At 43.1% G+C, this 24,142-nt stretch overlaps 1 protein-coding gene across 1 annotated transcript; it reads left to right on the top strand.

Annotated features, from left to right (window-relative positions):
• Positions 1-8,717: 8,717 nt before the first annotated feature.
• Positions 8,718-23,468, top strand: chrm5a (cholinergic receptor, muscarinic 5a). Its single transcript, XM_030116715.1, has 2 exons — positions 8,718-8,938; positions 21,570-23,468. The coding sequence occupies exon 2, from the start codon at positions 21,623-21,625 to the stop codon at positions 23,201-23,203; it is 1,581 nt and encodes a 526-aa protein (XP_029972575.1). The 5' UTR covers positions 8,718-8,938; positions 21,570-21,622; the 3' UTR covers positions 23,204-23,468.
• The last annotated feature ends 674 nt before the right edge of the window (positions 23,469-24,142 follow it).

Genomic DNA, 24,142 nt, shown 5'->3' with positions numbered 1-24,142 from the left:
TTACAGACTCAGTAAGAGGTTCCACAGAGCCGTGGCTTTGTGTTCGCCTGAAGCGAATCCTGGGGTTACTCTTGTTTTCTTCATTTAAGGAGGAAGTGATGCTCCGGTAACAGCAAAAAATAACTGTTTGTACCAAAGTGCGGCAGAAAACAAAGCTAAAAGGAGACACCTAAAACAGGCTGGTGTGTGAAGCACCTGTCGTCCTCTCCTCCGGCGGAAGCGTCCTGAGAGAAGACGCTCATATCGTCCAGGACAGCCTTCCTGCACAGAGTTCAATGAAATGATTGATACTGCCGTCATGGACTGAATTACGGCCAGGGGACCGTTTAGCGAGCGTGAAGATCATAAAAGCTGCCCTTGCTTTCTCACAGCGAGCTGCGTGAAGACATTTTCTCTGGCCTGAAGACACGACCAAATGAAACTCGCTGTGTGTGCTGAGATGCCAAGTGTGAGTTTCTTCAGAGTCCATTTTATTCTCATTCCAGTCATCTTAGTTTGGGGAAACAAAATTAATTAGCAAAAATCTGAATCTCAATGTTTCATGTACAAATGATCTATTTGGAGGGAAGTTTAATTAACAACAAGAAATAAAGTCGCATTTTCTTTTTGTGTATTTTCACAAAATTTCAAAAAATTCCAGACATTTGGATGGAAACCAGACTCGTGTCTCTGGTTTCAGGCTCTCTGGCTCCTCTCCTCATGTCTGATTTCTGTTTCCAGCCTGATATGGTCCACCTGTGCCTGATTGCGTGATTGCCGTCACCTGGTGCTCTGTGTGTCTGCGCTCTGGTCATCGGATCATCTGGTGGTGTGTGTTGTGCGTCCAGTCCATGTTTGTGGTGTGTCACTGTTTTTCCACCTTCTGCTGCAGCAGCTCTGGGTTTTGTGGATGTTACGTTATATTACAATAAGAAATGATGCCATATTGCAGAGATCAAGCAGAAGATTTAGGATCACAGCAGTAATAATATATACCACAGTTCGCTGGAGGCCCAAAGCGGTATTGACTGCAGTGTATGAAGGGAAGCTCACGTGGATCAATAAAGTTTCATGAAAGGATTGTGATTATCTACATTTTGAACCTCCAGATGGACGTTTGAACCACATCTTTGTGTTTCGCCGCTGAAATAACACAAAGCATGATTGCAAAAGTTTTCCTCGCAGCAGAGAAACGCCAGCTCTCATGAGCAGCATTAGCATGAACTCTGGCTGGTGGCTTATAGATTTTCCACATTCACATGCACACGGCGGCTCCATCCAGCGTAGCGTGAAAGATACGACACCTCGAGGTATCGCAAGAGATCTCAGGCCTGCTTTCAGGAGTTAACAGTGCATGTGAATTAAGAGCATGAGGACAATATCCTGGGGATGAACACAAGAAATCATCTAACCGGGGGAAATAGAGCTGGAATCTCATGGTTACTAAAAAATGAGTAAAGATTCTCTGAAGGAGGCTCTTTCAATCCAAACCACGTTGAGCTCCCACACATTCATGCTGTTCCTAATCTCTTCTACTTATTTTTTTTTTTTTTTCAAATTCAGATGAATCGGTTCTGATCCGCTCGATAACTTTCAGCAATTCATCCAGTGGACACTGAAGTGATGATGAATTCATGCACAACCCATAATTTCATACTCATGGTGTTATCCTCAGTTGATCACACACAAAATGAAGTAAAGCGGAAGCACAATCTATGAGCATGAGCATAAAGTTTAGCATGATTTATAAAAGCTCTGAGTAAAAAAAACCAAATGTGGTTAGACCGCCTTAAATTCTGATGCTCGGGTTGTCAAAGGATGAGAGGATGATCCTCTTCCTCGCATCGAGACGGCCTTTTTTAAAAAATTAATTAAGTGTGTCTTGTATATATAGTTTGCAACTGTCACACTTTTTTAATAACTTTAATTTCTCTTCATTACACTTTCAGCAGAGTTGCTGATTTGCTTCGAATATCTGATCTCTTCCTCCTCCAAATGAAAGCAGACTGACACCAAAACGACGCTCTTCCCAGCAGATGGTTCTCATGTACATGGTGCCTGATTTCTGCAAAAACCCTGTTTTCAAGCATTATGTTGCTTCTGTTCACACAACGATGAAACCGGAACAGTTTTGCTGTGTTTCAGGTGTCCGTTTACGACACCGCGCTGATTCCTCACGGCCATTAGCATGCAGGCTTCACTGCGGCGGTGCTGGGAAAGGTCAGATGCGGCGCTCCTCGTTCTGAGGATCTCTCGTTTGTCACCTCGGAGGGGCAGATGGAGGCATTCAGCAGGTGGTCCTGAATTACAGTAATTAAAAAGACAGCGACGGCGCTGCCAAACCGCAGAGCCGGGCGGCGCCCGGGCACACGAGCGGCGCTGCGGAGAACACAGATCGAACACCTTTAATCAATTATCACCCTTCTCTTTTCTCCTTCTCGCTCGGTTGTTTGACTGCTCTCTCAGGGGTCAGTCGGTGGCCGGCACTCTGATAAGATGTTTATTTTCTTCCCTCACATGGTGGAAATTTGGCCGGGGCTGATAAGATTCTCTGTGGCATTGGCTGAGTGTGTTTAAAGCCTTGACACTTGCTTGATTTTTTTTGGCGAGCAATAACTCAGAGGAATGGTGAGTGTGCAGCCCGATACGGAGAGAGTGAGACATCCTGTACGCCGTGTCCCAAACAGCATCTGCGTCAGTTTGAGCATGACTGCATACACACATCACACACACCTGCACACACAAGGACAATGACGAGTCGATGGGGGGGGGGGGGGGGGGGGGGGCAAAACAGGCGAAAAATGAGGGATCCAGCTGTGCTTGTGTGCAATTTTCTGGTGTAAATGTGGCCAGTAACAATCTGTGTGGAAGCACAGATTAACATGCGACACATTCACGCTCTCACATGCAGCTAGTTTTTAACCAGCAGCATGTAATCATACACAGATAATCCCTAATACATAAACTGGAAATATAATAATATAGAGCAAGTCTGCAAGGATGCCAGTTTTTTAAAGTACGAGTACCTCATAATAAATGACATTTTACTTATTTTCAAAATGTTCTGTTTTCATCTGTTGCTTTCAAATTTCAGATCACATTTAACTCCCACTGACACATTTCACTGTAGATTTGAGATTTAAACCTAAATTTTTTTTCAAATTGAAAAATTATATTTTTAGTAAGCTATGCTGCTTAAAACTCTTTAGCATGTAGCAAACACGCACGCAGTCAGACTAATGAGCGACATCGAGTTAATGCTGCAGGTTCAAATGGTGATTAAGTGTTGAATGAAAACACCCAAACTCATTTCACTGATTTTGGACCACTGGTTTCTAACGTTTCTCCTTGAAACCCCTCAGAAAGACGCCAATCTTCATTTCAGCTGAAGACTGGATCAATTTGTGTCTCGTCTCCAAATGTCAAAAACAGACATCACTCGGCATGAATCCTGTATGAACTAGAAGACACGCCAAAACAGGCCTGAGGCCTCGTTTGCGCAATATTTCAAGTGAAAATGCAATTTTAGTTTCGGAAAAGTTTCTCATTGACAAGGCAGCCATGTTTCTTTTACTCCATGTGTGGAAGAACTCTTTACTATGGCTGTGGAGCACATGTGCACCAGCAGCATTTCAGAAAAGTGGCATATTGAACAGTTTCCAAAAAATGTTCAGTTTCTCTGAGCCCTGTTGTCATGTAAATGGCCACTTGAAACCCGATGAAAACGTTCTGTTTCAATAGTGTAAACGGGGCCTGATATTCCATATTCATGAAACACGATTCTCAGAGAGCTTTAAATTACTGAGTTAGTGAAAGTTTGGTCATATAAAGTGCTGGAAATTCAATAACATGGCAGAAACTAAAGCTCGCCATCCTTCCTTGTTGTTTATGCATGGAGCAGAGAAACGCCGATAATCACACCGTAATTTGTTGCCTGCGACTTTAGTCTTTATTTACGGAGGCAGCAGGTTTTCTTTTCACCCCACACTCGCAGAGCGAAGCGAACGCCGACGCAGGTGAGACCGGGTCTCGCTCACAAGGTCACTGCTGTTTGACGCAGGAGCGTCTGAGGAGTCGGTGTTGGATGTCCTTAAAGACGAAGGAGCTGCAGGTTCCCGGTGACGGCTGAGTCGAGCCTCCCCACCACCTAATCTACCCTGTCAAGGCGGCATTAAAGTTGCATTGCTGAGAGGAAGAGCTCAGTTGCCTCAGAGCCCAGGCGAGACAGCGGGGAAGGAGAAGGGCACAGAGCAAGAGGTCGACACGCCTCCTTTTGTCAAAGTCTTGACTCTAACCTTTGTATGACCTGGTATTTAAATGAAATCATGTCCAATAGTCTTCCATAAATAAATACATGTCAACTTGGAACACCTTCCTTTCTCATTTAGGACTTTGGGAAAACCTGGGCAACATCTTCATGAGCTGGACGTATTTTCACAAAATATGACGCGACGTTAAGAAATAAAAATTTCATGTGGTAAAAATCTTGAGAAAGAAAGACTTTGTGTCTCTTATCGTCCTTCTCTTCCACTCAGGGATTAAAGAGGGCTCCGCAGCAGGGGGACTCGTAAATCCGGTGAAAAAGTCCAAGGTATCGGCAAATCGTTATGTCTAAAAGGAGTTGTTGCTCGGGGGCCGAGGGGAGGCGGGAAAACCGACAGGCAGGCCGGCGGCAGATAAAAATTTGTTGCACTTCAAAGCCTGGCAGAGAGAAGGACATCAGAAGAGTCAATTCTCTCAGCCGGCGTGGCGAGACACACATATGAGGGATCAGCTAGATTAAAGGGGGCTCCAAAGTGACCTATAACTCGTTCCGAGTTATTCCGCCGGATCTTTATCGTTTCTAGTGAGGGAGGCTAATCTCTCATTTGGATAATAACAAATCAACAAAGCCCAAATTCAACCGCTGGGCTGAGGAGCTGCAGCATGAAGACTTCCACAGAGTGCAGAAAGAAGAAAAAGGTATTAGAAATGCACCATGAAGAGCCTGTTCTTTTTTTTTTTTATTATTATTATTATTTTTTGCCAGCATATGGGTGCACAATTGGGTCAGGAGATAAGCGAGCCCCTGTGGACCGCGGACAGATGCAATCCATCTCTGGCTCTGTTGACGTCCTCCCCCCATCTCGCTTCTCTCACAGGCGCACGGGGATCAGACAGTGACCTGTGGAAAAGGAAAAAAAAAAAAAAAAAAAAGGAAAAGGGAAAACATCCCTGCCTTCGGGATGCAGATGAGCGGAGAGGAGGACGGCTGAGCGGCGGTGGGCGTCGCTCGCCGCTCTCCTGGCATCTGCTGCCGTTACATTTCATCGGGAGGCTTGTGGATATGATTTCGCTGAGCGGGTCGAGGCGGATCAAAATCAAAAAGGGCTCTCTGGCTCGGCCGAGTATATTGGAAACCCGCTCTGCTTTGGTTTTAGTGCTGAAGGTCACACACAGAATAGGGTTTCTTAATGAGAAAGTTAATTAGGATCTGGCTTGAGGTTTTCTTTTTTAAATTTATTCCTCTGGTTCAATCAATAAGGAACAAATACACGAGAATAGGCAATCTCACATGCACACCTGCACTTTTGTGCATGTGTGCTGATGTGTGAATGTAAAAAAAAAAAAAAAAATCCAGTGAAGCTGTAAACTTTGTGCAGGTCAGCGATTCAGCGGTAATGATGAGCCAGGTGTCTGTCCTCTGGCCAGCTGCCTGGAAATGGCATTAGATGAGACTTCCAGGGCGGGGCGGGGTGTGGTGTGTGTGTGTGTGTGTGTGTGTGTGTGTGTGTGCGTGTATGGAGGGGATATACGGCGGCCTCTGCGACAGACGTGGTTGAATTTTCATGAAACACATCAATCATGCCAGAGGAGTATCGCTCTGACCTGGTAGCGAAATCATTTCAGCATGAGAGCCGCATTATAACAGACGTCAGTATGAAGTATAGCGCGGAGTGTCGTCTGTCTATTTCCACACTACCGGCCGCCGCTGCCACGCCGCGGGGCAAAGCGCCGCTCCGTAACCTGCCAAGAGGCCGGACCATCACTTTGGATTTTAGTATCATTTGAAGCTTATATTTTTATCTGACATTTATCTTCTACTGCATTATTTTTAGGTCCCTATACAGCCGTCAATTCACGAGTGGCTGAAAACACACAAATGACTCAAATTACGATTTTGCACTTTGCTTTCTTGCATGTCGTTCAACACTCACTCCTCTGACACTTTTCGATGCTTGGCATTGTCAACAATTGAAAATTCCTGACCATAAAAATATAGTTTTGTCACCGGACATCAAAATATATTGAGCTCATAAAAAGAAGTGCAGAAGCAGCTGAATGAGAAACCTGGATGGAGATCAAATGCACATCCTGAAGGCTCATTTTTCACTCGGTAATCAGAGGGAGGCTGTGAACTTGATAAAAAACACATTTACAAAACACCGGGCCAGTTCTACTAAAAGCTTGCATGTATGAAAAACCATAATGGAACAAAATGAAAAACACTTTGATTTAGTTTATTTCGAATGTCAGGAGTTTATGATGATAAAATAATTTACAACCCTCAGTTGTTCATGAATGTGTCTGTTTTTATTGCATTTGTAAATCAGCTCAGCCTGTTTGTGGAGAGAACATTTCCTCAGCTGGCTCCCCACGACTTTCATTTTCAGACTTTATTGTGGGATATGTTCTCTTTCGACTCGTCTAACCTGGTGGTTTGACTTCGTTCTCCTGTAAACAGAGTTTAACATTAGACTCATTTTAACACCACTTGAGCAAGGAACCTTTGAGCAAGCACTCATGTTGTCTTTCGTCGCCTGCAGCAAACTCAAAGGGCAATCTGTTCGCTTCAGCATCAGTTTATCTCACTTTATTCCTGTTTTCTGTAAATCACTATATTTATTCCAAGACCTTAGGAGTGTGTGTACTTCAAAGTTTATAGGAGCCTTCAGTTTAGAATTCTACAGTATTTCACATGATAAATACACTGTTGGTAAAAATGCTTACCGAGTCTGTTGGTGGTGAATGAATGATTGTTTATTTCTCTGTTTTTAATCATTTCCCAAAAATCTACGAACACTTCCAATGGTCAATGAAAAATGCATGAACGGAGCCTCATGTTCTACAACAAGGGACTCGAATGGCTGAATTGCAAGTTACTAAAAATGACTGCACAACTCCACAATGACTTTCAAATCTCTCTCCAAATGATAAATCATGATATGGATCTAGTGTCACTTCAGCGCTGCTCTGACACATCAGCTGAATTCATTACTATATATACACACTAACATGCTGACAGCTGCAAAAATTATGCATAAAGTATGCAAAATAATGTTTATTTAGAGAGGAAGGGCTGTATCTGGCACTGTGGACACTGTGTAATGGAGCCTGTTGTCATTATCGAGATGCTTCGGAAACTTAATGCCTGCAGTGGACAGGACAGAGAGACAGCAGCTCTACAACTCCTCATACTACTACTCATCTATTACATAATGCTTTTATAATCTTACACAAAAAAGGTATGCTATTGTCAAATGTAGTCCACTAATAAAGTCTTGCTCCTAACACAGCTTGGAAACAACAGTTTCTAGCTAACAAAGCAACATTTCTGCTGTTTTAAGAATGAAAAACTAAAGATAATTTCAATTTTACAATAGATTTATAAGAACACATTATCTGCTGAATTCTTTATGTGGCCTCAAAAGTGAAACAAATCCAAGGAGTAAAAACATCAAGTGTTTATTCTGCAGCTGAAAGTGAAACACTGGCATTGACTGGATTTTATTAGTGTATCTCCTCTGTGATTTGATGGGCGCTCGTGGGATAGATTAGCACCCGTCATCCAGATTAAAACATATAAAGACTTAACACCCATCCAGGCCAAGCGCCTAATGCCAAACAAATAACTCCCACCGCACACACACACACACACGCAGGTCCCAGTGAAAAAACATCTGTCACTTCAGTGGTCTGCTTATCTGTCCCAGCCATGTCAGTGCTCTCCCATGCGGGCACAAAGGCAGCAGCGGTGTTTTATGTTCTGCAGATGAGTCTGTCGATAGCCGCGCCGCTGTTCAAACCCTCGGAGAGCCGGCTGGAGTGATAACCAAAGTCCCCATCTTTTCCCCGCTTCCCCTCGCAACAAGCCACTGAAGGTAATTAAAAGCAGGAAGGCAGGATGTGGCTCCAGTCGTTGGACTCAACAGCTCCCTCAGTGCCACCTTCACACACACTTTTTCCCTCCCACCCCCACACCTTCCAAACCAGACCCCCCCCCCCCCCCTCCTCCTCTCCTCCTCCACCACCACCCCCATCATCTCCTCCCTCCCTCTCACACTCACTGGTCTAAGCTGCATGCTCACTGTCCCGAAACATGATGAACCATTCAGCCCTATGGGAATTTCTCCTCCCAGCTTGCTAGCGTCAGCTACATCTGTGTCTGTCAGGCGGAGTCGCTGCTCCGGTCGCGGCGGCGGCAGCGGCAGTGGCTCGGCTCTGTCATCCGCCTGCCTCTCAGTGACATTTTACTTCAACTTGACTGAGAGGCGGCGCAGTTCCTTCCCGCTCGGCTCACACTCGGAGGAAAACTTCTCTGCTGTCTCCTCTCATTGGATCAGGACTAAAATTCCTCTCTGTGAGTGAGTGACTGAGGGGAGGATGCTCTGAGGATACTTTTCTCCAGCGCTTGGCAGATGTGGACGGCCGAGAGGAGCGTGATGCTGAGCCGCCCTCCTCTCATCCTCCGTCTCCTCCACCTCCACCCGAGACCCCTCTGGCACGCGGGGGTCAAGCCAGCGGGATTCCTCATCCACCTCAATCCTCTCCCCAACTGTGTTGTGATCCTGTTCCTCAGCGGCACACTTGACCCCGAGGCTCCCCAGGCAAAACAAAGGGATTAACTATGAACTTCGCTCTCACCGGGAGACGCTGCCTTCCCCGGAACAGGAGGCTGTGACATCCGATGAAAACTCTTGTGAGTATATCTATTCATTTACCTTTACCTTTTACGCCGGCGGCTTGTTTTTCACTGAAAGTGCACTTTTCGACGAACGCACAAAGGCATGACCTGGATTTAAAAGGAAACAGCCTCATGTGTGCACAAGTGCATGTCTGAGAGGTCTCGGCATGTATTTTTAATGTAGCCTTTTACCTTAATGAACACAGCAGAGGGTGTGTGTGCGCCTCGGTTATTCTAGAAGACCCACTATATATAAAAAAACAGGATGTTGCATATGAATGTATTTATCCATATATCACTGTCAAACTGCAGCTATAGTTGCTGATAAATCACTTGCGATTTTATCTGTTGAGATGGTAAATAAACATCCTGCATGCCACATTTTTCTCCTCCTTGTTCTTTGTGCTTTGTGAGTCTGACGGTAACCTTCATCTATTTCACACCCATTTCTCTGAAGACTCTTGAAAGACCTCGTTTTACAGCACCATCATATTCGCAGCCCCTCCTTACCTCTGCCTTCACGGTATCTGATCAAAATGTGATCTGAGACGTTCAATTCATGTTGTGCTGTTTTTTTAAGCCGAATTTAAAGAGTTGATTCAAACCTCTCCAAGACACCAATCAATAATCCTATTAAAAAAAAATAAAAAAAAAAATAGGTAAAGTGCACAGCTCTCACCTTCCCTCCCCTCCTCCTCTGATTAACTGGAAATGACAAAACAGAAGGATTAAGCAGTGGAGCGTGATTTTAACGAGTCCGTCCAGTCCCTCGCATTCGGTCAGGGACTCGCAGCGCCAGCGGGGAGGAGGTGGAGCAGTTCACACAACATGCTTTGGGAAAATTTATCACCAAATTTGGAGGGCGTGTACCTCCCTGTCTGGTCTTTTTACCACAGAGGGATCGAATTAGAGCTGGGCAATATATTGTAAATTTGTTGTACGTTGTGATACCAACATGCACAATTAAAAAACAAAATAAGGAAATTTATTGACAACTGATTCTCAAAACTTGTGTGAAGAAGTGATGTTGAACCTTCAATCGATTGGCAGCGCTCTGTCCCACACTGTGGCCTCAGGTGAGAAGCAGAAAAATCAAGAGAAAATGAATAAAATATGAAGGACAAGACAAAGTAAAAAAAAAAAAAAGAAAAACACAGCCTGCTGGCAGCCGGTGTGATTTAGGGGCAAAATAAAGAGCACTGTTCTCCTGAAGAGCATATCTCAAAGAAAACAAAAAGACGGAACATGTTTCAGGTCCATGACGATGCAAAATGGAAAAATCTTAGTGGGGTCTGTTTCAAGTGCTCCGAGACACTTAAAGTACAATTTTTTGAAAACGATAAGATTGCTACAACACATGAATACAATGGATGCAGTAAATAGTTTGTCTGCACTTTACATAAGTAGATGGATATCAACAACAGTGGTGTCCTCTATTGTGTCATGATCATGTTCTCCTGGACTTGAGAGTCACTCTGAAGAGCAATTCAACCTGGTCGTTTGTAAAATATAAATGTCTGTGTACTTTCTATTTGCTAGTATATTGTTCTCTGTGTGCATGTTCGTTTGGTTTCACTATAAAAGCATGAAAAACCAGCTGCACACACTCGTGGCCCAACATTAAACCTGCTTTGTTTTCAGTGTTTCTGCTTATTGACATTGTTTTCTAAACGTTGCCATGTGAAGGTGAAATTTTTCTGAAACGCTGTGTAAACAGGCTCTAATTGCTCACAAATCACAGAATTATTACAATATTTAAACAGATTCTTGTATTTTACATGTTTACACTGAGATCAAACAAATCAAAACCCATGAAATCAAAATCCTGTAATCCAGCTAACTCTCAAACAGTAGTGGGTAATCTCCCTGGATAAACACAACACGTTAAAAGATATTGTATTTGTACAGAAGAAACCCCAGACAGAACTCTGGGTTTTATTACAATATGAATTTTTTACTGAACTTTATTTTGTAGTTGTATATTGCCTTCATTACCCTCATACCACTCACTTACAAAATTTGTGTTTTGACAAAATAAATTAAAAATACATTACACTTTCTCCTATTTCAAAACATATATGCTTATATAAGTACTTTATTGATCTGGGAGGTAATTCAAATAATCAGCTGCACAAAGATATGCGAATGGAATAGATTAGTGGTTTGACTCTTTCTCCTGGAGGCAGCAGAGAGTTTTTGGAGGGAGGGTTGAATGAATGAATGAATGAATGAGTGCAGATTAATTAAAATAAGAAATTATGCCTAAAAACCATTACCATAGGAATTTAAAAAGAAAAAAATGCTTTGAACCAACAGGATTTATAATTATAATTGCATTTGGATCTCAATAACGTTTAATGTCATCATATTCATATCCTATGAAATCTGCTCTCACGTTTTATTGTACATTTACACCTCTTTACTGTGTCTGTGTGTGTGTGAGTCTGCTGTTGCCTTGCCATTAGCATGCTGCTGGAACTATTTTTTTCTCTCTCTCTTTGATAAATGTGGTAGTTACAGCCCAGAGGCAGACGCTCAACCGTGTTTATAAAACTTTATGCCATAAGAACACAAATGAGTCTGCGGTCAGATCGTTATATAAATGATGGGGCATTAAGAAAATGTTGCAGTCACTCATAAAGCGGCGCTCCTGGAGGCGCGGGGCGTTATCATTTTATTCATTTTATTTCTCCCAGCAGCTGCCAGATCCACCCGTAAACACATCATGACTGTCATCTCACCATCATATTCATCATTTCTCATCAGGCTGAGAAAATCCCTGCAGAGTGGAGTGTTCTGGTAAATTATCAATAAAGGGGAGAAATGTCCACTGCAAAATATTGTGGTTAGTGAGTCAGTAGGTGAGAAATGTTCCTCAACAAAGATTAGTGGGCGGGCTACCTGAGATTTAATAACAGAAACTATTAGTTTATATTCGTTCATTCATCTTCTATGCTGCTGCAGCCCGGCGTATTGGGAGGGGGTCATCTATTTGAATCCAGAGTAAAGTCAATTTAAAGTCAACAAATGGTCTCGAACACATGATTTTAGACTGTCAGAGGAAAGCTGGGACAAAAACACACACATGCAGGAACAGGAAGAACACGCAAACCACGAGTAGCTACTTATCAAATGTCGTAAAGCTTATATTCCATATGCAAATGATATGCGAAGGTTATGCAACTTACTTTCTCGTTCTCATTCATTTTAAAGGATCTGCAAACTTTAGATATTGCTCATTACTTCATGTAATGACCGAGTTGTATCAGGGATCCGCAAGCAGTGTGAGCACGACCTGATACTGATATCAATATTGATTCCTCCCTAAAGTTTAAATTGATGTGATTGATGTTACATAAGTCGCCCCCGCCACCGTCTCCCTCTATGAATTCTGCCTTTGGTTATATTTCAGCTTTCCAACTCAAGCATTGATGAATATTTCAGATTTCATTCTGAGGACATTTGTAATCTTCTTCCTGGCTCCTCCAGTGACGAACACACACAGAGGGATTTGAGCTGTATGGAAGGTCCTCCTCCTCATCTCAACCACGGGTCAGCGATCAGACTTCAGCACACCGACCGCTCTGCCAAGGAGCTGCAGGCTGATTTGCACATCATACATACTCACCACACAGACACATATGGTGTCCTCGACCTCCTCCGTTGCTTTCTCCCTCTTGTCGTTGGACGCTCTCGTCCCCCTCTCTCTCTCTCTAACGCCACACACAAACAACCATGTGTGCTTTTTCCTTTCCTGTGTTTTTTTTTTTTTTTTTGCTGCGCTGAGCAGTTGTGCTGCAACCAAAGGAGAGTTTAAAGAAAGGTTGCATATGACCTCGAGGTCCGGTGTTGGGGGGGGGGGGCTGATGCAGCCGTAGAAACAGAAACACGCGTGGCGGCGTGCCAGAGGACCTGCAAGAAGCCGGCTTTCAACATGTCCGCCTCTGCAGCCGGTGTGGAGCCTCGGAGCGCGCTCCCCTGTCCGCACTCTCAAAGTTAATCACTGGATCAATGAGCATTACTTATGCATACTGAGGAGGCGCCATATTTCAGCAGGCACACATCCGCTGAGGATGTGGGCTGCAGGTAATACGCAGGGTGTGATTTGGAAAAAAGCTCGAGTTTCCCCATTGGTTTTCCCAGCATGCATTACTCTTTATTGCTCCAAACTTTGGAGAAGAACTTAGAACTTACTCTTAATTTAGGATTTTTTTTTCAACATTTTTATTAGCTATAGAGTAAGTTTGAAACCATTACTGTAACAAATCCAATGGCGACCATACTTTACATGAAGTTGTGTTTGACTCTCACAGTCCTTTTTAAATTGTATTAATTCCAATAATTACCATTATTATCATTATTATCATCATCATTTGAGAGGTTAGCATTATTGTGGTCCGTTGTATATGGCATTGTCAACCGTGCTTTATATCTTTATATAGGCCTCGTTTGCTCAATGTTTCCATTAAACACTGAAAATTATGTGGTTTTCAACTCAGTTGAAGTTAATTTCGAACATGCAAAAATAAGGAACAATAATACGCATTCTGTGAACCTTGAAGATGAGTTTTTCTCCTAAATCGTAACCTTCTCTTCCACAAGGGTTAGGGTGAACATTGTGGACAACTCTTATTGCTCTTTTTCCCAGGATGAAGAGTCTTTGTAATGAGCTTTTATATGTATTCCCCATACCTCAACACAATAACATAAATAAGATACCACCAGTGAGTTGTAAAGAATGTGGAGTGATTTTGGGGCCAACGTGTCTTTCGCTTTATCCAAGACCGAGACGCTTCTGAACAGCTTGTTTTGAACATGTTTTATATGAGGCTTCCACAAATTTTAAAGTGAATTACTACTCCCAAAAGATTTTTATATCTTTATCCTTTATTTGCATTGAGATGGAGAATTTCAAAAAACTTTTCCCTCATGTGACCGGAGTCAGCATTTTCAAAAACTTTCTAAAAAACAACAGAAGTTTTGTGTTTTCACTTGTCTTGTGAACAGGACCTGAATTGACTTTTTCGGTTCGCAGAAGAAGAGATAATGCTTAAATTACCAGTCACCAGGAATCCCAGAGACCAGCCTCTCTAACGACCTCTGCAGAACCAAGGACGACACCCAGTGGTTGGGGAGTGGCGGCGTTCATGCTGTACAACCCAAAAAAAGCAGAATACATGTCATCCAGGGCTACTCCTCTCATGGTGGCCCAAGGTGTATACACTGCTCTGGTGGAGTGGCAGCACGCACCCAATGGTAAAGGGGGGTTCGCCACCTGACAAGAATGGTGAATGGTATCCATGATCCAGGGCGATAGGCACTGCTTGGAGAGAGCAGAGCCTCAACCAGTGCCTCCATAACAGACTAAAGCTATTCGGAGGTATAAAGTCCTGTAGAAGCATTAACGTAACATCCCAGAGCTCTTACTGGGCACAAGAGCTCCCCTGTCTCGAGGAATCCTCCATGGAGAGCCATATTGTGTGAGCCATGGAGGCTCAACAGTCTGTAGACCCAACAGCACCTTTGGGAAAATGGCAATGGTTGGACTTAGAGTGCCACCCCTATCATCCGGATGCCACCTCGGACATAATGGGCTGATAAGTGAAGATTGTACCCCACCACGCGTTTCACCAAGGCAATATCCAGCAAAATGTAGTCTTGTGTGGCACTCACTGCAGTTCCACTGTTGCCAAGGGTTCACATGGAGGCTAACGCGAGCCCTCCAGCACCAGTCCCACACTGGGGCCCATGGGGCTTTTAGGGTGAAGCCTCAGAGTCCCTTTGAGAAAGTCGTCACTCGGTCGTGGCCCAAAATGCCCGATTTGCAGCTCTACCACGCCGGGCTGATATTGTTGCCACATACACCCTCAGGGAATAAGGAGGGCGACCCCACTCCAGAGGAGTCTGCAAGAATCTAAGATTGTGGGGACAGGGTAAAGCACCAGGTCCCCCCTACAGATACTGCCCCACTTAAGAACGTTCACCAATCATCGTACTGCAGTCAGGTGGACGGCGCTCTGACATTGAGAATGGTCAACAGGTGACAGGCTCCGTACAGCTGCTCAGCAGCTAAGTGACCTTCCAGTAACCAAATGTTTAAGTGCAGCTGGTCAGATTTGCTGAGAGAGAGAGACTGTGCAACATAAGAACCATACCTGAGCTGGCAAGAAAAGAGGGCCACCATCAACAGTATACGGCCCTCCTGACAAATTCTCTGGGGCGTGTCAGATCAGAGGAAGTGGCTAAAAAAATTTAATGGAGGCCCTCTGGCCAAGGGTACACCGGTGCATCTTACCCAGAGGCTGGTGATCCTCCTCAGGGGAACCCAAGCAGACAGTGGGTTGGTTCCTCTGAAGCAATCCCAAATTGTGTGCACCACCCGAGTCCGCAAGTGGGTTCAGGCCCCTGCAGACACAGGACTGGCCAGACAGGTCACAACCCACCTGAGATGATGCTGGGAGACCTACAAAATCCAGATAGACCTGGTTGATGTGGAAGACGGCCAAGGTGCAGTCTGGCCGTTTGAGCAAGTGCCCTCCTCTGACAATGCCAAGAAGGCTTTAACAGCCAGCTGTACTGCTCCAGCAACCCTCAGTCCCTGCTTGCAGACCTGATGTCAAGGTGGAGGGTTGCCACAGTAGACAGGATTGGTGCCAATAAGCCAGGGGAAGGGCGCAACGCCGCTTTAACCAGTTGCAGGCCCCAAACTGACACTAAATTGTGACTCAATAGGTCGAAACAGGGTCAGTGTGATAAGCTGAGGGAAGGGGGCGTACGCCACCTACGTAGCAAATGGAAGACCACCAGGTTGGTAACTTAGCTTGAGCAACTTCAAGCAAGTGAAAACATTGCCATTAAAAGGAAGGTGGTTGTTTGCATGTAGATTGAAATAGGGCATCAGTTCCGAAATGGAGTGTGTGTACAATTCAATCCCATCAAGCCACACTGAATGAAATGTTTTGCTCAGAAATTAGTTTCCAATGGTCCACATGATCATGACTGGGGATCAGCCAACACATTTCTTCAAACGCAGGAAAAATGGGCCAATGTTGACAAATTGTGATGGTAAGTTAACTTCCAATCAGATTTTAAAAAAAATCCACATATGAATTGTGGTACAAATTTGAAAAAACAACAACAACTTATGGGTAGTTCAAACTGGCTCTGATTTCTGTGGACGTTAACGCTGGTTGTGATTAAAAGTTGGAAGTTGGTTTCCAACTAACACTCCAAATGTTAACTTTTCCCTGAAATGCAGAATGGGAAGCTAACGTCAGCCTCGTTATTGATGGGAAGCATCTCAAATAAGCCCCACAGAGGTCTTTGCTCTCGTTCTATTTCCTGTAAATCTGTAAATCTAAATCTATTTTTAAAATCGCCCATTTTCCCAAATACACTCGGCGTCGCAAAGCTTTTCCTCCTTGTGCGTCACACATTTGACATCAGGCCATAAAAACTACAAAAGTCGGGCACAACACACCGTATCCACTATTTATAGTGAGGCAGGGTCCATGTTTACCCCGCGCTCGCAGCGCTGAGTGGACCATTAAAACCCTTCCTGCTTCCATTCAGAAGCTATTAGCAGGCTTGACGTGTTCTACCTCTTCAGGTCAATAAGGTACAGCTACTTTGTTTCGTGTGTGTGTGTGTGTGTGTGTGTGTGTGTGTGTGTGTGTGTGTGCGCGTGCGTGCGTGCGTGTGTGTGTCCATGCAAGTATTCTCAAAAAGCAGGTTATTAGCAGGTCAATATCCCTTCAAATTTCAAAAGCTGCCTCGATAAAGCATACTTTTATACTTTTTTGTGCATATTCGAGTCTTGCTTCTGCATCACTGTAGCCACATTTCACTCGAACAATATCTATATTATCAGCAAACTGACACGCTGAAGTACACGCGTTGTCACAAGATGTATGACGCTCATTTAAAACGAGAACATTAGTGGTGACGGTAAAATCAAAGTCAAAGTGAGCTTTATTGTCAAATCTGCTGAACATACAAGACACAGTGGAACTGAAATCTTGTCTCGCTTGCCTTCCTGTAGCGTAAGCATGTAGACAATATAGACAAAATATATCACCCAATTTTGAGTAAAAATGAAAAAATAGAGAAGATAGGCAAGAAAAGAGTACAACAAGATTTTAAAATAGAAATTAAAGCATTGAAATGTGCAGTTACCCCCAAAATGTGTACTATCCAACATAACCCTGATGATGAGCAATATGCAGTTCAGTGTTGCCTCAGAATGAGTCACAATGAGCTGTAATTGAAGTAATTATGTGCATTTTGTGCAGGACTCTGACAGTAATGAATACATTAACATTCATCAGCTAATTGCGGCTAATTGCAGTTTGGTCTGCTTATGTTTACTGATTGGTTCTACAGTCCATATATCTCCTATTTACTGTATTTTGGAGTAGATGTTGCCAATATAGCGCACATTGCTACTTGGTGTCAATGCACTCTTTAAGTGCTGCATTTTAGGAGAGCTGTAAATCATTAAATTTGCCCAGTTTGCTCAATGTTTTTCGTGGTTATACAGACTTTACAAGCATTATTTCAGCCATTTATGGAAATTATGTCATTTTATGCTACTTTCAACGGTGTAAAGTTGTTGACCAAATAATCTTTGTCGCTTTAAATATTCACATGCCATTTCCATCTTTCAGGATCAGCAAGTTAGCTTTCAAACTTTTCGCTGTGAGCACTTATAAGAATTCTCAATGAGTGTCTCCATTTTCACTTTTTGAAGATGATAAATTAATTCCAGTCGTAACTATAAATATTCTCTATGAGGAAAATTGAGAATTTTTTAAAAATAATAAGGTGAACCCTTGCTCAGGGAATCAATTTTGTGCATCAGGAAATACAGCAGAAGAGCACAATATGGTGAAAGCTCCTGCGGACCTGCGCGGAACGGTGTAACGATGAGTGGATTTGAGTGATGTGATGAGAAATGCCACTTTATGACAAAATGAGGGACGACCCGAGTCCCGCAGGAGGACCCCCGCAGTACCAGGAATGTTATTTGTGTGTGCCTCGGGCTGCCGCTGGCACTCCCGCTAACCCAGCGCTGCACAAAAAATGCCAATAAATCAGGAAGTTATTTTTCCACCGCTGAACTGTGTGACACATCGCAGTGTGGCCTGTTGGATACCTTCATAAGGAGAAAAATTCTATTAATGAGAAAAGCTTTATTTCACCAGCAGGCATTTTTCTCATCATTTGGATGATAAAGAAACCAAAAAAAAAAAAAAAAAAAAGGAAATAAATAAATGCTTTTGTGTTTGAATTATCTGAAAATATTCTAACTGAAAATGCACTCCTCTGAATTCATTTCAAGCAAAAGTCACACCCAATAACAGATCAAGAGGTATTTATATCAAAACTACTTATTTGTGTGTTTAGCAAGTCATTCTGTTAATTTTTAGTCATTAATTACCAATAAACCTGCAGGATAGACCAGGTCAGATTCCTGTGCAGCCCACAAAAAGGTCAATTTAAGATATTTGAACCCTAAATCATTTGGATTTATGCTGTAAATATCTGAAACTGAAGTCATTTGTAGGGGTAATCTGTCTAAAGGATGCTTTGAACCAGGGGAGTCAAACACATTTTAGTTCAGGAGCCCCATGCAGCCAAACATCTCATCTTGAGTGGACTTGATCAGTAAAATAATGAATTAATAACTTTTGGATTTAAAGTTTTTCTTTGGTTTTTGGAATTATAGGTATTTTTCTCAGGCATACTGTGCAATGCAACAAACAGTTTCTACAGAAAATGGAAACGATCTTACCATGAAATTTATTTTAGTGATACCTTTGGGGCAAAATACAGTGAAATGTCAAAAAAAAAAAAAAAAAAAAAAAAATACAACCTGTTGCATTATGCATTTTTTTACAAACACCCTGACAGCTTGGCTTTGAGGCTGCTTCAGATTCAGAAAACTATTTATCCCCAGGGAGCAATTAAAAAAGGCATGTAGAGCAGGTAATGCAACAATAGCATCATATTTAAGAAATACAGTATATACAATATGTATACAAATAATGGTGAATAATATAGGAAAAGAAAAAAAACAAAAAGTCATATAGTGCAAATCTGAATAAGAAGTAGGTAACAATGAGGTCAATGCATAAACATATACACTATATATAAATTGCAAAGTGCTAAATGGCAGGGTGTTGGGGGCCGGTATATGGTTTATCCTGCCTCCTCTGTGTCCTGCATGCAGGGCAGTGAAGCCGTCGACCAGAAGGCAGCCGCTCGAATGCATGTGAGAGGTCAAGGGTGATTCGGTTTGCCAGTCTACATGTTAACTATCCTGCAGACGGAGTTCTGAGAAGCAGTCCTGTGATTTTTAAGCAGGCTCTGACAGTCGTCTGCAGGAGTTTCTGTTGTGGAGGCTGATAGAGTGGAACCAGCAGGTGATGGAGAAGGCGATGGTGCTGGAATATCTGGAAAATGTTCTTATTTACTCATAAAGAGTTGAGCTTCATTAGGAGACAAATAAATACTCCTCTTGTCATGTTTTGAAAGGAATATTTTATTTATTGCCATTTTTATCTTTTTTTTGTTGTTGATTACTTAAGGTTTTCTGGGATTTTTTTTAAAGCTACATTTTACGTTTTATTAATGCAGTTTTTACTCAGTTATTAAATTTCTATTTGTTTGTGAACATTAGGGTGTCAATACATACTGTTAAAGGTTAAGAAAAAAAGAGAAATACCAGTGTTTCTGTGTGCTGAGATTGCAGCCCAACATGTGTCAATAGAGGCAAACAATCAATGCACAGCATTTATAATTGCTTACTCTCTGGTTTAGTGTATTTGGTAAAAAAAAAAAAAAGTCCAGCTTTTTAACTTGTGCTCCCAACTCGTGCCCAAACAGTGTAGCCTCCACGAACGGGCACAGATCAGTGTTATTCATGCACACACATCCATTCATATCCATGTTTGATGAAAGCCTTCAAGCACACGTTACTGTCATGCTGTGACGGATAGAGAGCATCAAGCCGGAGCCGATTTCTTATGGACTCGCTTCAAACACACACATCCATCTTTACACGGATCATTACTGATTGTAGTGTCCAGCACAGAGGAATCAAATGTGCATTCAGTCCATTGCTCTAGAAAATAAAGAGACCATGTGTGCTGTGGGTTTCCTGATGTCGGGGGTGTGCAGTCCTGATGTTAGCACTGTTGAACTGAAAGGATGTGAAGCTAAAACACGTTTGCACAGAAAAATGTTGTTGATGTTAACTTCTTTCAATCTAAGACTTACAGTAAAGTAATTTTTTTTAATATTTCCAAATATAATCCAAGAAAATGTGTGTAATTTTAATAACATGAATACAAAACATCTCAATAATCGTAAATAACATTCCTGTATGTGTTTTATATACTATATGACCAGGAGATATCATGTGAAGCTTTACTCTGTCCAGACTGCCTCCTGTGTGCGCAGTGACCTCTCAGAGACTCTCTATCATTAATTCATCCTCATGGCAAAAAATATTTCCCTTCCAAAAATAGTTGCAGTTCTACTTTCTGCGTGAGAAAAACCAATCATCTTTTCAGGCCTTTTCCCATCATATTGACCAGCGCACGTCGAAAATCCATGACGCCCTTCAAGTCAGCGCACTATTTTAATGAAAAATGTTTGGGTAAATACAGACCTGAGGCAGTCAGTAAAAACACATTTCTGTTTTCATGCTGAAAAAGTCAAGTCAAAACACATAATGAGGGATTAGCACAACGTACCAGTCATGATTTATACCCACAAAAACAATGATATCAAAATCTGTACGCATGAACCGTGAGGCAGACTGCACTGACAGTGAATTCAGGCTTTATGAAATAGTTTCGGCCTTCATTTTTCTCTTTTTGTTTGTTTCTTCTTATCAACCAAAAAGGGAAAAATCATGCCGGGAATATATCTTGAACTCACAGATATTTCCTCCTGCTGACAGGAGACCGATATAAGGAATATTAATATGAAACTTTCAGACCTCTGAGCTCCTCAGGAAAAGGGTTATTAAATGTTCCCAGAGTCAGAAGAAATGAGGGGGAAGCAGCTTTTAGTTCCTCCGCTCCTCACCTGTGGAATTAACTCACCATTATTTGCTCAGTCTTTCACAACACTTTCACTAATTTTATTACCTTTACTTTAATGAAGACTTTTTTTTTCTACATTCCATGTTGTTCTTAATCACCTTGCTGAAACTGTTTTTTTCTCCTTTATTTGCATGTAAAACATTGTGAATTACTGGATATTTTTTTTGTCTTTTTAATCCGAGTATAAATTTTCTGCATCATTTTTAATTTCAATATAATAAGTGTAAATGGGTCTTATGCAATTATAAGCTCCTGCTGTTAATATAACAGCACTGATTTATGTAAACACATAATATTATACAGTGACCTGGAATTTAGATATGTGACACAGATTAATGGCTTAAACACTTCATATGGATTCAAAAAAACACAGAAGCTTTCAAATGTAATTGTGAGAGATCACAATTGTGTAGCGTGCCTGACTCAGTGGTATGTTCAGTTTGAAGAACTACTGCTTTAGTGAGTAATCATACTGAATTGTCTCCATCTTGTGGCGGATATAAAGAATAACTTCTCTTTCTCTTCCTCGGCAGGAGTTCTCCACCTTGCAACACAATGACTGAACTCCAGTAACCACGAGGCAGCCATGGAGGGAGGAAGCATTATGAACTCCACGGTGAATAACAGTGCCATGGACGTCCAGCTGGTCACCCACAGCCTCTGGGAAGTGATCACCATCGCCACCGTGTCGGCCATCGTCAGCCTCATCACCATCGTGGGGAACGTTCTCGTCATGGTGTCGTTTAAAGTCAACAGTCAGCTGAAGACCGTGAATAATTACTACCTGCTGAGTCTGGCTGCTGCGGACCTCATCATCGGGGTCTTCTCCATGAACCTCTACACCTCCTATATTCTGATGGGCTACTGGGCCCTGGGTAACCTGGCCTGTGATCTCTGGCTGGCGGTGGACTACGTGGCCAGTAACGCCTCGGTCATGAACCTGCTGGTGATCAGCTTCGACAGATACTTCTCCATCACCCGGCCTCTGACCTACAGGGCCAAACGGACTCCCAAGCGAGCCGGGATCATGATCGGCTTAGCCTGGCTGGTGTCCCTCATCCTGTGGGCCCCTCCTATCCTCTGCTGGCAGTACTTTGTTGGAAAAAGGACTGTCCCCGAGAGGCAATGCCAGATCCAGTTTTTCTCAGAGCCTGTAATCACCTTTGGGACGGCGATCGCAGCCTTTTACATTCCTGTCTCAGTCATGACTATCCTCTACTGTCGGATCTATAAAGAAACAGAGAAGAGGACAAAAGATCTCGCGGAGCTCCAGGGGATTAACTATTCCTCAGACTCTGGGGCGAATCAGCCTCAGAAGACCATCATCCGGTCTTGCTTCAGCTGTAAACTGAGATCAGCTTCGCAGGACAGGAACCAGGCGTCCTGGTCGTCCTCCAGCAGGAGCAACGCTGCCAAATCAGCAGCCTCCACCAACGACGAGTGGTCCAAAGCCGGTCAGCTGACCACCTTCAACAGCTACGCCTCGTCAGAGGACGAAGACAGGCCCGTGTCTCCGGGGGGCTTCCAGCCCTCCTTCAGGAACCCGGCCTGTGAGCCCGGGAAGAGTGGCGTGGGCAGCGAGAGCGAGCAGCTCAGCAGCTACGACGAGGACAGCTTCTTCCAGGCGCCGCCCAAAAGCAGCTCCCAGAAGAGCAGCAAGTGCGTCTCCTACAAGTTCAAGCCTGTGGTGAAGGACACTCCGGCCGAGCACCAGAGCAAGAACGGAGACACCAAGAGGGCTTCGTCAACGTTCTCCTCGGCCGAGTCCATGAGCGTCCCGTCCACCTCCTCCACGTCCAAGCCCATAGACGCCACCCTGAAGAACCAGATCACCAAGAGGAAGAGGATGGTGCTGATCAAAGAGAGGAAGGCAGCTCAGACTCTCAGCGCCATCCTGCTGGCCTTCATCCTGACATGGACGCCTTATAACATCATGGTGCTGATCTCCACCTTCTGCTCGGACTGCATTCCCCTCTCGCTCTGGCATCTGGGCTACTGGCTGTGCTACGTCAACAGCACCGTCAACCCCATGTGCTACGCCCTGTGCAACAAGACCTTTCAGAAGACCTTTCGCATGCTTTTACTCTGTCAGTGGAAGAAGAAAAGGATTGAGGAGAAGCTTTACTGGTATGGTCAAAACCCCGTGGTCAGCTCCAAGCTGACATGAACTGCTTTCAAAAGACGGTGTTTAACAAATAGCTGTTAAAAGAAACAAAAAAACACACAGCACGTCCCAAACAATGATCCTGGCTTCATGGAGTTGAATTTTAGCTAAAATAAATGTGTTGTTTCAAGAAGTTGGTGCATCTTATAGTGTTGCTGCCCAGTAATCAGTAGGCCTGCTGTAGTGTTTGTTAATCGCTGCTGAAACTCTGGATGTGGAAAAAGCATCACGTGGCACTGTGCATTGGTTCAAAAATGTTTTGGAAAAGACAGGACGCACATATGTTGTTTTTTTTAAAAAAAAAAAAATTAAATTGCAAAACAATACAGGAAATTAAAGGTACAGTATGGTGGGTTTTTTTTTTTTTTTTTATTTGATCGAACCTTTTTAGAATGGGTTGGCAAGCTCACCAGTTAGCCACAATCTGCCCAGTCTCTTAGGTTTTGAGCCTTTTTCGCATTTTCATTTCAGAAAGGTTTTGCATTTAGATGACAACATTTTCAAAACATTGTAGTTAGCATGTACAACAGCTATAAACATCAAGAATGGTACACAGACATTTATTAGGACAGACAACCCAGTTAGATTGCTGTTATCAGTGACTCTCCACTATAAAACTACCGAGTTGCATCAGACAATTAGCATTTTCTACTGATTCTATTAAAACCTGGTTGGGGGATTTTCAGAAAGTTCCACCTTGGGAACCATTTTTAAAATGCGCGTCCACTGGCCCTGAGCATCTTAGTTGAGCAAAACAGACTCAAAAAGCAACAGAAGTTTTCAATTTTCACTTGTAGATGTTGTCACAGAAACAGGGAATTGAATCAAGCTTCGGCTCTGTGTTCAGAAACAAATCAGACACTGGGGCTCTTTGCAAGTTCTAACTTCTGATGAACTGAAAATAAAATTAGTACCACATTTACTTACTACTGCCACACAGTG

The sequence above is a fragment of the Salarias fasciatus genome, chromosome 19 (assembly GCF_902148845.1).
Source record: "Salarias fasciatus chromosome 19, fSalaFa1.1, whole genome shotgun sequence".
Lineage (NCBI taxonomy): Eukaryota > Metazoa > Chordata > Actinopteri > Blenniiformes > Blenniidae > Salarias > Salarias fasciatus.
The sequence above is the reverse complement of the archived record's forward strand: the minus strand, read 5'-3'. Positions and strand labels throughout refer to the sequence as shown.

Excerpts from the sequence above, each read along its gene's own strand:
- chrm5a (XM_030116715.1), top strand. The coding sequence starts at position 21,623 with ATGGAGGGAGGAAGCATTATGAACTCCACGGTGAATAACAGTGCCATG.